Source organism: Lutjanus erythropterus, chromosome 11 (assembly GCF_056507025.1).
Source record: "Lutjanus erythropterus isolate fLutEry1 chromosome 11, fLutEry1.hap2, whole genome shotgun sequence".
Lineage (NCBI taxonomy): Eukaryota > Metazoa > Chordata > Actinopteri > Lutjaniformes > Lutjanidae > Lutjanus > Lutjanus erythropterus.
The window spans coordinates 17,641,569-17,658,372 of record NC_139327.1 but is presented as its reverse complement, the minus strand read 5'-3'; the positions used below and the strand labels follow the sequence as shown (position 1 = coordinate 17,658,372).

The window sequence follows — 16,804 nt, the reverse complement described above, 5'->3', positions numbered from 1 at the left end:
AGAAAAACATCATTCTGCTAGAGTTTTGAAGGGTCAGGGACGGAGCCTGTCACTGCACCATGCTTGCTCAGCTGATCTAAGTGCCAAACAGGAAGTTAAACTGTCTGTTTCTAGGATCTGTTAGAAGAAGTTGTTCAAGTGTGATGGTGGATTTTAAAATGCTGCTAAACCCATTCAGTGTCAACACAAGTATTTACAGTCCACCTATAGTGCTGAACACCGACTGTAATAATCCTCTGCATCAGTAGCTGTTGCTGACTGTGTTTCAGCTTGAATGACAATTAAATTACATTAAAGTCAGAGACTAAATCAAAGCTTTCGACAAGCTGATTCTCAACAGTTAAAGTGATAATTTCTTCAAAAAAATGATCTTTGCTTTTGAAGTTAAATTCCTTCAAAACAAAGATCACTCAGACAGATATCACTGGCTTGTGAGCAGTGTTAAGCTGCAAAGATTCAGACGTTTTGTGTGTGTGTATGTGTTTCATTCAATAACTACACACACAAAATCTGATTTAGAACATGATGCAGTTTGATTGTGAGGAGATGAGTGTTTTTTAATCCTGCTTCAGATCAGAGCTGCTGCTTTTCACTGTGAGATTGATTTACACCTGGAACAACTGCAAACTGCAAATAACCAGCTGGGATGACAGAAAGCCAGCAGTACTCTGAGAATATGGGTGTAGAGGATATGGTATAAATGCAGGAGAACATTTACCAACTTTTATTATGCCACTCATTCTTGAGAATTAGGCCAATATTGTTTTTTCAGGGGGTTTGGATTTTTATATTATCAAAGTACACATTTTAAACCATATTTCTTATTTAGCTTTGATTTAGAAGGGCTACCAAGTTGATATGTTGGGTTGAGACACATCTGATTGCAACATTATGTAATAAATTTATCAAAAAATAGAAAGCTTACTAGTGCTTGAGCAGTATTCCCACCTTTTTTTAAACCAGGAAGTGAGACAGGGGTCTTTAGGGTAAAGTTAAACCTAAATCATGTTTTATACAGATCTGACACAGCTGCCAGAAATCACACAACTTTAAAGGGAAGACATTTTCAATAAATTATGATTTTAAAACAAAGATGATTATAATAGCACATTTTATACCTATGTTAAGTAGGTATTGTTAGTTTCAGATTTTGAAACATATTTTTAACATATTTTCAAATTGTTTGATGTTGTCTGGGACAAGGGTGTTTTGTGGCACAGAACAATTAGAAATAAAAAACAAAAAGTTAAAGCAGATCAAAAATATTTAATAAATTACATATATTTCATAAATCCTAAAAGAATAATTTTTCACCAATAATTGGTGCTTTACTGGTTGGTATTTTTAAAATTAATATTATTATGATCTATTTTATTTTATTTTATTTTAATTATTTTATTTTATTTTTATTTTTTTTGTAGAGCTTGATTTGTTCCAGTTCTGAAGAAAGGGTGATTTATTAATCCATATTATGTGAGCTGTTTTGCTTTTCTCTTGTTTGTTTGGAGATGTAATTTGCAGTTTCAATTACAATCTAATATAAAAACCAAATAATTTCTAAAATTACTCTAAGATTACTTCAAGCAATAATATTCCCTTTCATAGCAAAAACATTAATTTGCCCACGTACAGCCCGTCCAGAGGGAATATTTTGTTTGTAGACCTCAGGAGCTGCTGCTTCCCACATTGTGAGTCAGATTGTGTTTTGTGTGATTTCTTGTGCTGTCATCCCACCTTGTCAACTGACTTTTGCTTTCTTTTTCTTTCTATTCTTTTCAGTCAATCTGATTTGGCCATGACCTCTATTTGAGACTAATCATGCCAGACCTTAAAACATGTTATTTTCCTGGGATGCTTTCATCACCACTTCCTCTAAGTCATCCCTCCCTAGATCTGCACCAACACTCCTGTCTTGACTCTCTAATGGGGACATTCCCATGATTTCTTCATGACTTTACACAATTAAATCTAACTGGGCAGGACTCTATCAATCCCTGTCTGGTTTCATTTCAGCAAATCTATAAAATCATACTAATAAGTCTCTTATTTATATGGAAGCCAATTTCCATCAATGTGATGGAAAAAAAGATCCTGTAAGTCATTATAATGAGAAATGAGTATCTCATATTGTTTTAAGATACTAACTCATTATTTCAAGAAAATTTGTCATTATAATGACTTAAAGGATCTTTTTTCCTCATCACACTGGCAGAAATGTGCTTCCATACAATTATATGACTTCTTATGTCTCTGCTGGTTGTCTGTAAGATAATGGAGATTTTTTTTGTTTAAACAACTAAAAATAAAAAGACTTTTTTAACGCCATGTTTTCTCTGCTGTCTATGTTCTTGGCGAATAAATAAAACATTTATAAAATTCACTCAGATTCTTATGGAAGCCCTGAGAAACAAATGAGAAAGAAAGATATTTTTTTCATCTGTGAAAATAAGTGAAAAGAAAATATTTTGGCAGGTGAGCTTTCTTGTAATTGTTGTTGTAATACTTGTTTTGGCCACAAGAGGCTGAAATGGACCATTACCCCATGTTCTAAACAGGACCAAAAGCATTCATGTTTTCTTCCATGAGGATTTTACTTTCTCAGTTTAAAACCTGTTCTGAAGTTATAAACACAGGAGAGAAAACAATTTAGATCAGACTTAAAAAATGGATCACCAGAATTTTTTTCTCCCTCATCTGCTAAATTCTGTACAATTATGTGAGCTTCACTGAGATACATGGAAGAAGAAACAGAGTTACATGAGAACTTCTTAGGGCAAATGTGATCATAAGATAATGGTATTGGTTTAAACATGCATCTCTCCTGAATTTCACATCTCTGATGAACTCCATTGATAATACTGAAGATATTTCCAGCACAGTGAAATTCTGTATGTAAAATATTTGAGTTTGTTGTAATTTATTATTTCCTGTTGTATCTCAGTTTATTTATCGACTTATGTTTGGAGAGTGGTATGTGTTTCTGTATGTTTATTGCCTTGCCTTTCTTTCTGTTTCTCAACAAAACCAAAAACAGAATGACAAATAGCCACACTCATACCATCATATCCAAGTCAGCTACACAAATATCTCAACATTATGTGTCTTTGGGCTATTTGTCACTGTGTTGACAAAACATCTGCATCAACTTTTCTCAAGACCAGACTCAGATTGTTGCTTTTTCCAGAAGATAAGTAGCATGTGATGCCCCAAAACATTGCTGTTTCCCCCCTTTATGTTCCTTTTAGGTCATTCAGCCACAATCAGATTGCTTTTTCAAATACTGGATTTTCTGAGACAATTTATTTTTTTAAATATTTAAATACCAAAATAATCATCCCTTAGAGGAAGCATACGGCATTCAACACATTCATTTCAACTTCAACTCGATTTCAATGCATCATCAGTCATTTTCAGCACCTTGTTCCTTTTAATTCGCTTTTAAAAATCATATATTTGTCGGTTTGCGTCTTTGAACAATCGGTGGTACTCACTGAGCTTCAGTGATGCTTCACCCCAACAACACACACATCTATTATTACTATCATTATTATTATCTGTTCCCTCGGATCATTTGTTCCTCAATGACTTTTCCCCACACAGCGGATGAAAGACCAGATGTTGTGGTGGCCTCATAGAAAATCCTTCATCTGCCACTAAAAAACAAAACCTCAGTAAATGCAACCAAAGACAAAGAAATGAGGTCACTATGCTGGGTTATAACATACATTACATTTTCAGGTAGGCACAAAGTCAGAGAAATAAGCCTTCACATAACACCAGTATGACCAGTTTGACCATCCATTCTGAAAGTTTCACTCATTAAGGCGTACCTAATGGTGTTTTAAGACCTTATTAAATATGTACGAGCTATAGCTGAAATAGCTCAACACTAGAATGATAATAAGAGTCACATTAATAAGCAAGATTGCAGATTTTATCATCATGTCATATTATTGTTGTTTTCTACAAAAGAAACTAAAATTTATAACCAAGCCCACCTTTTCCTTTCCGATTTCACATTTTTTCCTCGAGACTTCCCTCCAGTTTGAACAGCTACAAGAAAATCCACATTTGCATGATTAATAAGTTACAGTTTTATACATACACACATACAGAGGGGGGAGCTTGGAAGTTGCTTGGCACATTCTCATGCTTGACCAACCTCCTACAATCTAAATAACTATACAAGACACAGTAAAACAGGTCTTCCCACACCAACATCTGTCTCCCTGTTGAGCAGTCATGAGGCTTCAGCATGTACAGGAGGAGATGAAACAGGAGCCTGCACGGCTGCCACGATTAACACTCGTCTGCATAATCGTCCTGCAAAAGGAGGGCATACACGACCCCAATGCACTAAGTAACATGGAACAGTTCAGCTGTACATACAGTATCGTTCACATACTGATAAAGTTTAGATTCATAATTTAATCTGTATATACTGTATCTTAATATGCTGGTACCAGGTATTCACAGTGACTCTAAAATAAAATTACAAGAGGAAGTTTGTACAAGAAACAAGAGAGTCTGAATGACTGGCGAACATTTTGTTTGGCATCCCTTTTTGTTAGAGTCTTTTTTTTACTCAGTTCAGGTTTGATTTCGGTGGGATTCGGTAGAGGAGAGCTGCCTGGGCTTTTTCGTTGGCACTGAGGAGACAAAGCAGTCCAACTCCTCTGGACACGTGTTTGTTCTGTTGGCGCCGTCAGCAGTGGACAAAAAAAGGTGAGGTAAAGGTGGTGTTATGGGATGAGATCTTATCCACCTTCTTTATGTTGAGTGAGACACAACCAGGGCAGGCTAAATAAAGCAGTGGTTCTCAACCTGGATGTTGGAACCCCCCATGGGGGTCGCAAGATGATTTCTCTGGGGTCACCAGATAGTTGCGAAGAAAATGATAAAATAACATAGTTTGGTAAAAAGCCACCTCACTAATGGGGCTTTTCCATTGTCACTTTTGGCTGTCCCAAGTCAAACTGCTGCGCACGCTGATTTGGATTTCCATCACCACTTCTGATGAGCAGAGCTGTGCCAAGTTGCACCAGAGATGAACCTTCTCTGGAGTGGGGCTAAAGTGAGCCCGACCTGCCACCAAGTAGGCTGCGGTGACGTCTCTCCTTCCACAGCCAACCTGTGACAATCCCCCTTTCAAAACTCAACTAGGGTGTGGAGGAAAGCCAAGAGAAAGATGTTTGTAAACATCTGTGTTCAGCTCTTAGTACTTTTGTTGCTTCTAACTGAACCTCTGTGGTGTGAAGTTGCGTTTCTCTCCTGTGTTACTGTCTGTACTTTCAGGTATCTGCTTTATTTTGCAGTTTCATGTTCGCTTGCAATGCAATGCAAACTCAAGATTTCCTAATTTAGCTGCTTCAGAATAAAAACTTTTGAATAATAAAATAACACAGGACTTTTACTGTGAAGAATTTATGGGAAGTGAAGTGTTCATTTGCGCTTTACAGCTGTTCGACTCAAGCTAAAGTGTTATCAGTTAAAGACACACTTCAAGCGGGTAGCTCTGTAGTAATGGAAATGCAAATCCCTGCCGTCCTGGGCTGATGTGCTGAGTCAAACCGAGTCAAACCAGGCCAGTATGTGTATGGAAAAGGGGTGTAATAGTTAAAACTATAAACCACCATGATCTGAACAGGCAGAGACTCTAAGAAAAACTATTTGCATTTTGTAACACTAGGCATGATGGGAAATGAGGGCATATTTTAGAGTGGGAAATGTTTTTCACATCACATTGTCTACTATAATTTGCCTTAGAATCAATTTTATAGAGTGTGTCTGTGAGAGTTAAAGCAATTGTCGTCATGTTTGAGTGTCTCAGGCGGGGAGGCGGGGGGCTCCACTCAAAAAGGTTGAGAACCACTGAAATAAAGTACAGCATGTGCCCTGTCCAGTACATATTTTACAAAAAAAAATAAATAAACAAAAAGTGCAAAGAACAACACAGAAACACACACATCAGGGTGGAATGGTGACATTTCACCTACCGCTCATAAGCCATACTAAACAATTACCCCAAAAATAGTCACCGGAGACATCCGCCAAACACAAAACATATTTAAATACAATATCCTGTATTTTTCACTATTAGTTCAAGGTGTTTTATTCAGACACCTAAAGCTATTTTGCCAGCTGAAAAAAAGAAAAAAAAAAGCTGCCTTTTTGGCATTTTGTGGTTCAGGCCAGCAGGAGGAGATCTTCTACAGTATGGCTGCTACAATAGTGAGGTTAGAAGAAAACAGCTACAGGCTATCATGGAAGGAAGCTGAAGCATTTCTTTCCTGCCATTGTCTGTGTCTTCAGGAGAGGTATGACCCTTTGTCGGCATCACTTTAAAGTTGTTTTCAGGAGGAACAAGCATGCTCAGTTCATTTTCTGGGACATTTCCAGGTTTTTTTTAAAATCGTCTCTCCTTAAAAACTCCCGGATGTCTTTAAATACAGTACTACTGAGAAGTGAAGAGGGCAGAGAGTGTTGTCCTTATGTAACAGACCCTCGTTCTGAGGCCGTTCACTTAGCATCATTACATGTTTTGAAGTAGAAGGCAGCCTACAGGCCTGTCATTGTCATGTTCCCTTTTTTTTTCCCCCATCATGTTTTGTTTTCACACTATCAGCGCCAGGCAGAACCAACACTCAGACATTGCAACTACACGTCCAGCAGAGGGAATAGCGATACTACTGTACTGTTCACATATATTATTGGTGATATATATATACACTTTTGGTCATTTCGGATAAGACACCACCAAACATGCTATACAGTGTCTCTCAGTCTTAATTGCCACTTTTTTATGCAAGTGCTATTCAGCCCAGCTTGTCAAGTATTTGAAGCAAGGTACAGTAAGAGATGCACACACACACGCGCACACACACATCCACGCACATACAGTATCATACACACCAAAAGAAGCACTCTGGCATAGCACACCAACGCAGCAGCCTGAGAGCTGCCCATTGGTTGGTCCATGAAGGGATGTTGAAAATGTCTTTTTTCTTTTGTATGAGTTAATTTGCATACTCCCTCACCAACAGGCAGGCAGGTCCAGGATTCAGGATTGAGACTGTGCTAATACACAGACTGAAGAGGATACGAGTGTGTGTGTGTGTGTTCACAAACAAAATAAGTTTTATACAGTTTGCATCTTTCTCTCTGCTGATTTGTGTGTTTGTGCACGCAGTAGTGGCGGCTGAGGCTAACAGGGCTTGTTGACGTTGCACAGCAGCTCGGTGACTTTGATGAGGCGAGCCACCGTGCTCTGCGACTCCTCCTGCAGCCGCTGGTTGTTCTGCCTGAGGCTCTGCACCTCGGCCTGCAGCACCGCCTTGTCCTCTTTCTCCTGAAAGACATCGGCACACAACAAAAACAAAAGCCGTCGCTCAGATCGCTGTGGCAGGAACGGGAGGGGAGCGACAGGTACACAGCGGTGGCGTTATGGCAACTAGTGGGCACACATAAACACAGAGCTTGAAATAAAACAAACAGTGTAGAGGAGCACATCTCAGTGAAGTGCAGGAGAAAGAAGCAATTAGACAACGAGCTGAGCGTTTCTTTGACAGAAAATGAGAGTTCAGACTCTAAATGAGAGAAGTCTCAGTGCTTTGGGGTTTTAGGCTGCTGGTCAGACTGAGGAGGCAACTAATCACATATAGTGCATAATGGCTGCAAGTAATGATCTTTTTAATTACACTGTCATGTTGAATGCGGTACTTTTTGATAGTCAGTATATTACCTACAGTAGATGCCCTCAGTCAACAGAATACCAACGTGGAAGCTAACAATATACTGCTGTGGACAGGCTCAGCAACAAAACTGGGGTCTTTTCTGGCAGGAAACAGCCATTATAAAGGCCAAATATCACTCGCTCCAAACCAACCAAACTCCACAGATGAAATCAGTCATTTTACCTTCAAGAACAAGGGGATTCTGGTCTACCGCTGCCTCGATCTGTTAGTTTGTGTTATTATGCGACTTTGGTGAATCTGAACTAACATTTAAAACACTGAAATCACACAATAACACAAACAAACTAACAGGTCAAGACTGAGAAACTTACAAGACAGAATCTGGAGCCAGTGTCTAGTTTGTCCATTTCGGGCTACCGTAGAAACATGGCGGTTCAACATGGCAGCCTCTGTGGAAGCGAACTCATGCCCTCTGTAGATATAAACCGCTAATTATAAGGTAATAAAAAACACAATTCTTATTTTCAGGTGACTACACACTGATAAAAACATACCTCTGAATATTAAATTCCATTTCTCCCTTATTCTGCAAAGAGATCCCAACAAATCTTACACACTGCACCTTCAAATATTTTTTCTGTCCAACCAACAGTCCAAAACCCAATGAAATGCATCTACCTTCATGTAAAACAGAGAAAAGCAGCAAAATTTTCACATTTTAGAAGCTGGAACCAAAGAATGTTTCATTTTTGCGTCATACACGGCATAGACAATTTTCTGTTGATCAACCAATCAATAGACCTTTTTCACAGCAGCCATCCTGGCATGAAATAGTAAACACAGGTGTTATCAATGATATTAATCATGTTGAGCCAACATACACAACAGCAGCACCCTGACTCTGTTTCTACTGAATGTGGCAGAACCTTAATTAGTATCATTATTAACACCTGTGTTTACTATTTCATATCAAAATGGCTGCTGTGAAAAAGTGTCTATTAATCAAATAATTGTTTCAGCACTAAATTAGCATTTTATCATTATTCTTCAGAGTTCATTCACTACATAATTGTTTGACTAGAAAAATATTCATTTCATGAATCAGTAGTGAAAATAGTATAGTTGCAGTCCTAATCACGGACTTAAAAATAAATAGGAAACATTCCATGTAATTGGTAGAAATAATATGTTTATATAATATTTTGTACAGACAGACAAACACATACACTATTGACCAAAAATCCTCAACACAAGGTCCACTTGACTGCAGTTGGAGGAAGGCCAAAGAGGTGGTTGAAAGCTTAGTGAACTTTGTGTTAAGAACTTTTTTTTTGTCAAGCAGCGGTTTCCGAGGTCAAGAGCCTTTGAATTAATCACATACAGTTTTCTTTGACATCAACATAACAAGGAAACACAGCAACACAGAATAATGGAAAAAGGAAAGTGTGAGAAAATATTGATAACAGCATTAAAAGAGTTGCCATAAATACATTTTTTAAAAGTATAATATACTCAGATAATCTGAAAATGTCACTGTACAAATTTACAACAAAATTATAAATAAATAAATGCTTTTTAAGTGTTTATTTTTTGCTTAATGCAAAAAACAGAGAGTCAGCTGAGGCTTGAGATGCCTGAATGGACAGGAGGCTACATTAGAAAATACAAATCATCTCGCTCCAGCGACACGAGCCGAAACAATTTAAATACTTTCTCCTACCTGCTGACTCTCTCATGGGGCTCACTAAAAATATTACAACAGAGAGAGAGAGAACATTCATGAAAGTCAAAGCACCTTTTGCAGGTCATCCTGCAGCTTCCTCAGCATGGCTTCCAGCTGCGATACCTTCTCTTCTAGGTGGCCTGGAGAGTCACTGCAACAAAAAGGACGCAGTGACACTTCATCAAGTTTGCAGTTTGTAATCGAAAAAAACCCCACATAAATGGAAATCAAAGCACCAAAATGGTTTAGTTTCTAAGCAACAAATCAACAAGATGAATGTCTTCAGTGGCATCTGCTGCCTTCTTTTTTTTTTTTTTTAGAAAGGTTTCACCGCACTTCATCTCATACAGAGTGAACTGTGTTTGTCCTGCCTTTAATGAAACCTGTAATACTCAGAGATCAATTTACAGTAATTGCTACGGCTGACAAGCAGACACAGTCTGAGCGAGTGTAGTCATCCCATGATGCATTTCGTCTGGAGGCAGTTATTATATGTAATGACTTTGCCCTACAGAGCAAAGCATAAGCGGTCTCCTGGTGATGTGAAAAGTGTAATCGTGCTTTTAAAGGAAAGAGCATGGTACTGTCGTCAAATGATTTGGGCCTAGTAGTGTATTGTAAAGTTTGACGGTTAATGATATGGTTGTAAAGTTTATCTTTTTTTTTTTATTAAAGCATATTTGTGCAAGTTAAAATCAAAAGGTGCCTGGGGACAGTTTGCTTTTTACTAGTAACCAAATGTAACATTAAGATCTCAGAATTTTGAACATAAGAAATACTGGTTGCAGTTACTGTGAACGTCATATCTATGCATTATAAGTGTATTCATAAGACATTATTATGCATTTATAAGGCTTTATAAACCTCTATATCTATAATCATGCATGACAACTTATAACACGGGTTATAAAGTATTATAAGAGGTGGACATTATGTTCAGCATTCATAATGGTTTATATCTCAATACCAAAGTGACAACAATGTTTGAAAGAAGAATCTGAGTCCAGGGTTACACAGCATTTTATAACTACCATAACTTTAGCAGGTTGAATAAAGTCACAGAACTGTATAAGGTTATTTGTATTTGTATGATTTTTATAATCTGTTATTATAAAGTGTCAGAGTAGTTCTCAATGTGCCTTCGTAACAGGCCAAAATTATGGCAGTTATAATGTACTGTGTCAACCTGGACTCTTCTTTCAGAAATTGTCTTGTTTCAGACATTGAACTCAAAATAAATTATGTGCACCATTTATAATGCTTTATAAACCTGGTTATGAGTACTTGTGCATGATTATACACATTTATAAAGAGTTCTATAAAACCTTAAGAATGCATTATAATGTTGTATGAATGTGCTTATAATGCATTTTATCATATTGCATATGTTCATATCATCACAGAATCTGAGTCCAGGGTTACACAGCACATTATACCTGCCATAACTTTAGTCAGTTATCAAGACACATAGAAAACTGCTCTTACGCATAACAGATTATAAATTTCAAGTTTCTGAAATGGAATAATATCTCATAAAGATCGCTAATATGCTATAGCATGACTTAGTGAGCTTTGAGTAAACTGATGGCACCTTAGAAGGTCACTTGCAATTGTATATTGTTTATAGACCATTACAGAATTTATACTCTGTCATGATATGTTTGAACAGCTCTCAATGCACCTTTACATCCTGCTAAAGTCAATGGTAGTTATAATGTGCTGTTTAACTCTGGAAGCATTATGAATGCTGAACTCACACCATGTCCACCACTTATAATACTTTGTAAACCTTTTCATGCATGATTATGAACATTTATAAAGAGTTTAATAAACCCGTATAAATGCATTATAATGTTATGAATGTGCTCATAATGTTTCTTAGACATGACCGGACAAAGTGTTACCAAAATGTTTATTTTCCCCATGTTGTGATAATTATTACAATTTTCAAGTTCAGTACCACAAGCAGAAACTAACAGGAGGTGATGAGGTAGTACAGTATATGGAGTATACTATAGTACAGTATATGGAGTATACTATAGTACAGTATATGGAGTATACTGTACTAGTGTCTTTTTTGAAGTGTTTCACGCGCCAGATGGAGCCAAATGTATGGGTGTAATAGCCATCAACACTGACCTCTTCAGTACGTGGGTGGACATAAACTGTGCCTGTAAATACTAGAGGCTTGGACTGATGAAAAGCTTTACGTTGGTGTTTGCTTATTTTCTTATTGACTCATTTTCTGTTTTGCCTTTTGCCAAGACTTCTGCGGATTTTGTGTGTTGAGACACAGCGTGGAGCAGAAAAACAAGGTGAGTGAGGAGGAGCTGGAAAAGTGTAAAAGTAAAATAAAATAAAGTGTGGGAGTTTTACAGAAAGATGACAATGACAGTGAGTCAGACCACTGCGTGTGTGTCTGTGCGTGTGTGTGTGTTTGTGTCTGTGTCTGTGTGTGCATCTGCGACTGCATGCACATAAGTGCATCACTGAGTCAGCACAAGGGCTCTCTTCATGGGGGAGAGAAGCCATCGCATTGACTCAAACTGTTGGAAGTAGGCAATAAAGTCTGAATAATTGAGAGAGAATAAGGGAGTAGATGTAGAATGAAGGGATGATTCAATGATTCAGACAAAAAGAAAACCATGGAACTCACTGCAGAGATATTGAACTGTCTGCTTCAGCCTGTATGGACTGTACTGTATAGCAACCCACCTCTCCTTTGAGTCTTTCAGCTTGCCGTCTGTCTGGTCTCCTGCTTGGGAGGGTTCTCCGGCTTTACGGTCTGTGGTGAGGAACATTATCCACATTATTACTTTAAAAAATATCCATGCATACAGTGAAACAGCTGAGAGAGACAAAGATAGGGGATGTACTCTGCCTCTCAGTACAGAACATGGAGTCATTTATACACATCTTTAACCAGCTTTTGTTCATAGACAGTGCAGATCCATTGCAGCAAGACTCCACTCTGTTTTTTCCCTAATATAAATTATAAAGCCAAAAGTATGTGGACATCTGAACATCACACCCATATGTAGTTGCTGACCATTTTATAGCCTGTAGTCTTCTTTCTGCAAGTTTATGGAGATTGCATGTGCATTAGTATCCTGGTTTTTGGGTCTTACCCTGATTTTGATTTCTATATTCAGGATATGGTGTTTACATGGAACATGAAGGACCCAGTTATTCATATCCCTGTATGCAGGATATATACAGGATCAACAGTATCCACGTTTCTGATCATCTGCCTGCAGGTGTGTCTTGACTTCTCAACGTTTCAGCTGAGCGTGTTTACATGCACACCACTATCCTGGTTATGATCAGGTTTTTGGAGTATCCTGGTTAAGTGTTGCGCATGTAAACATCCTGTCTGAAATTCAGAAACCAGGATACTGTGGCACGTAAACACGTGATCTTGGTTTGAACAGACAGAACAGAGTGGTTGAGATGGTAAGAGATCAGGATAAACACCATATCCCAAATATGATCAAAAACAGGATACTTGTGTGCATGTAAACACATTCAGGTTGGACACTGGTGTTGGGTGATGAGGCCTGGTTCACAGTTAGTGATCCGGTTCATCCCGAAGGTGAAGGTAAAGTATACAGCCAGGGATGTCAACATACCTTTGGTCATATAGTGTAAATGTTACAGGTACTTTTATATAATCCATAAGTCAAGTTATGTCTTTTTCTAAATTACTGACATTCACTATGATTTGTGCACTTGGTTTACTCCAGATGTAAATGTTGTTCCCCTCCTTTGTGAATATCCGTGGATTGGATATTGTAGATTTCAGTTTCTCATAGATTTAGATTTAGATTTAAAATATAGAGCTGCTTCTATCTAGATATAGCCATACTGAAGATATGACAGCTACTGACCTAATGTAATTCTTGTGTGCAATGTATAGGAAGATGACATCTCTGTGTGTCTGAAGAATTATCTCCAAACATTCAGTTACTTTTATAGAAAAAAGGATCTACCTAATTTGAGACTGAGACTTAAGATTGTGGGGATAAACTCCTGTTGTATTATTTTACATTAACATTTATAGTAAAATTAGTGTGCATGTATAAATACGATAGTTCCTCACCCTCTCGTGACAAAGCCTCCAGGATGCTGCGGCAGGCGGTGGCCAGGTCAGCAATTGACTGCCACTCCTCCTCAGTCGAATCTGTCGTCTCTGAGAGAACTGAGAAGATGAGGACAAAGAGAGGACAAAGGAATTTATGGCGCTTTCTCACGAAACATATCTCAGTGTAGCAGATATAATGTAGCAGGTGCAGAAATACCAGCAGAACAGAGGGACTGCAGACTTTCAAGCAGCCATTCTACAGTAACAAAGAGCTGCCACTGGGGGATGCTGCTGTGTTAGCGGTGGTCAGATTCAGGGGCAGAATACAGAGGGACAAGGAGGAAATGTTATGATTTATACCTACTGGTTTTAATGAATTATGTATCTGATTTTCTGAGGTCTATTTGGCATGAATTAAGATAGATACAGTGGATACATGAAAGCAAAAAGGTTGCTGAACATAATAACAAAGTTCTGGTAAATTATTGCATGTAAATTTATTACAAATGTTTTAAAAATTACATTTTAAAAAACGACATTCAAGATACCTCTTTTTAAAATATATTAAGGCCTTTTAAGTTGTGATGCACTTTAATGACCTGCAGACTTCCTGTGAAGGAACGCGATATAAAACAATCAGAGGCTTCAGAGGCCGCCCCCACAAAAATCAGAAGAATCTGATGAGGGGATGAGCAAGTGTGCTCTTACGGCGGCTAAACGATGAGTCTCATAGTCTCAGCGGAGGCAGAGCAGATGGTGTAAGAGGGGCTCCTTGATTTGGGGCTGCCTAAAACTCCACCCCTCCCACTACCCATCTGTCCCCCTTTTATCCTGGCCCTGGCAGGGGGTGGCAGCAGAGCAGGGGTGATATTAGATTAGCGGAATAGGGGGCAGCGCGGATGAAAGAGGAGGGACAAAGGGGATGCAGTGGGGAGCAGAGGGAGGATAATGAAGAGAGGGGTTTAAGGCAGAAAAAATCTGGGAAAGAGGAATTAAATCAGGCAGAGATGATTTGCAAACATGTGTAATTGTTCCATTTTTGGCATCATTTGAGCAGTCGTGTCAGCTGTTGTGTCTGAGACGGGAGATTTGTTTTGAGTCCAGGATCAGGGTCAGAACATCACTGTGTGTGTGTCTCGTAATTCATTTTCACACATTTAATTTTTATTTCACAAGCAGCTACTATTCCTTTTGTTGAAGGGATTCTACATAAATAAATGTATTATGTAAGGGATAATGAACACTGAGCAAGTCATTAAGGCCCCAACAGGGTGATGCCCTGAAGGAATCATCCTGAAAGACTTTATTTCTCCATAACGACCTGCTCGCTATATATTATCCTACTTATTACATAAATACTCACTAAAAAAAATCAATCATTTGACTCAAAATGTTGACTTGAAAATTATGTTATTGTTCCCGCTAAGTCCTCCAGAAATGACGGACTGTAGGGGTAACTGACGAATCAGTACTGTGTACTCACCAAAGCCATGAAATAACATAAGGCAAATGCTGAGTTGGACCAACAATAGTTCATTTTTAAACCTGATTAAATTGTGGTTTAACTTTCATTATGTCACACCAAACTTTTAAACTAGCTTAACATTAAGAAAGATTACATTTAAACCTCTTTAAACTTTACATACTTTTTTCTCTAAATCTATATTAAATATAATTCTGTTGCACCAAAACTTTAAATTCCAATTTAAAATGTCATCCGGTGTTAACTTTGAACTTACACTTGAGGAGGTTTCATTTTGGAAAATAGCTGCCTTTTGGAGATTGGGTGAGAAAAATTCAAAGTCCCTTGTAAAAGGTTAAGACACAAACTTAACCCAGTTGAGTATTATGATGTGTTTCTTCTTTATTTCACTTCAGTAGATAATTTGGCCAACATTTTTTTCCTCAAAGGAAGAGCAATTAGAGCTTCTCTGCCAATCCATCATGAGCTGACTGGGCTATCTAACTTTTTAGTTAGCTAGCAAACATTACGTTTAGTTAACTTGTACATGTAGTTATCTTTTTAACTACCAAACAATGTAAGATTGTTTTTTTTTTACTTTTTAGCTCGCTAGCAAACAATGCAATGATAAGGAATATAGAGCAGCTGAAAGTTTTCCCTCTCTTTTATACTTACTAGTGGTGTGGTCAAATGGGGTCGAGTTTACCGTGTCTATGAGATGAGTCCACATGAGTCCTGCTATTTAGATATAACAGACCTTAGAATGCTGTAATTGACCAATCAGAATTGAGTATTCACCAAAGCTGTGTAATAAAAAGATGTAATATATTAGAATAGGGAAGTACTTACTCTTGGTGATGGAGTTGTGAAGACTCAGGGCTCGCGAGTTTCTCTCAGCTCGGTCTACACCTGACAACCGGGAAGACGAGTCACTCGCCGAAGCTTTGTCATCGCCAAACTCAGCTGCCATGAACTGAAGACACAGAGATAGAGACAGAGGGGAAACGACACTGTCAGAGAGGGTATGGAGCGCTGCAGAGAAACCACTCAGATGTCCTCTCGTCTCAGCCTGTCACCTGTTCGTCCTCCAGGGGAACCTTGGGCTTGACGGCCAGGATCAGATCAGGTGTGGCATCTCTCAGCTCGCCGACGTTCTCGTATATGTGGCTTTCCCCCTTCAACCCCACGTTGTCGTACACGTGCCTGTCCACCGCCGGGGATGGAGGGAGAGACACAAAAACACAAAGCAAATCTGCTGTTGACATTTTTTTTCTATCCAATCCAGAGGTCAAACAGAAACTGGAGCACTTAGACAAGTAATCTCTAGGAAGGCTTAGATTTTGGCCTGATTGATGTTTTGCTACCCAGTTCACAAAATCATCTATCAAAAATATCATATCTGATGCGGTTACAGTCAAATTGTTCAGTTCTGCTTTGTGTGACAATAAAAAGCAGTCAAATTCATTTTAGAGCAGCAGCAGAGTTTAATATCATCCTCATGTATATTTCCTTTACAATTTCCTCTTCAAGCTGCTTTTTCGGAGTTCTCAGGGGTGGGTGGGAGAACTCCACAAAGTATCTGCCTGACAAATGATTTCTGTCAAGCAGATACATACATGTCCTGTTGTGATTCTCTTTTTCTTTAGAGCTTCACACTTGGCAAACACTATTGTGACTATCAGACAAAAATCTTGAAAGGATGATCAGATTCACAGTACAGATTCTAATATAAATGACTGCTTAATGAAAACAAATGTGCTTTTTTGTTTACTAGACTTGCTGTCAGCTGTTATGGTCTGAAAAAGAAAACACTTTCCACTTGTTATACTTCTATATTATACTAC

General features: G+C 38.2%; 1 protein-coding gene across 10 annotated transcripts in view; it reads right to left on the bottom strand.

The window, feature by feature from the left end:
* Nucleotides 1-5,986: 5,986 nt before the first annotated feature.
* The window catches only part of sipa1 (signal-induced proliferation-associated 1), a 52,598-nt gene continuing 41,780 nt past the window's right edge, over nt 5,987-16,804 (bottom strand). For 4 of the 10 annotated variants that reach the window (XM_084731062.1, XM_084731063.1, XM_084731064.1 and 1 more), the window contains exons 11-17: nt 16,037-16,163; nt 15,810-15,933; nt 15,636-15,698; nt 13,517-13,615; nt 12,133-12,202; nt 9,490-9,568; nt 5,987-7,348 (exon numbers count right to left, since the gene is read on the bottom strand). In XM_084731062.1, coding sequence (XP_084587188.1) covers nt 7,205-7,348; nt 9,490-9,568; nt 12,133-12,202; nt 13,517-13,615; nt 15,636-15,698; nt 15,810-15,933; nt 16,037-16,163 — 706 coding nt within the window. In that variant the 3' untranslated portion in view covers nt 5,987-7,204. Of the gene's footprint in view, nt 7,349-7,388; nt 7,451-8,863; nt 9,569-12,132; nt 12,203-13,516; nt 13,616-15,635; nt 15,699-15,809; nt 15,934-16,036; nt 16,164-16,804 lie in introns of those variants that run through there. The other 6 variants (XM_084731066.1, XM_084731069.1, XM_084731068.1 and 3 more) reach the window with 6 other exon arrangements.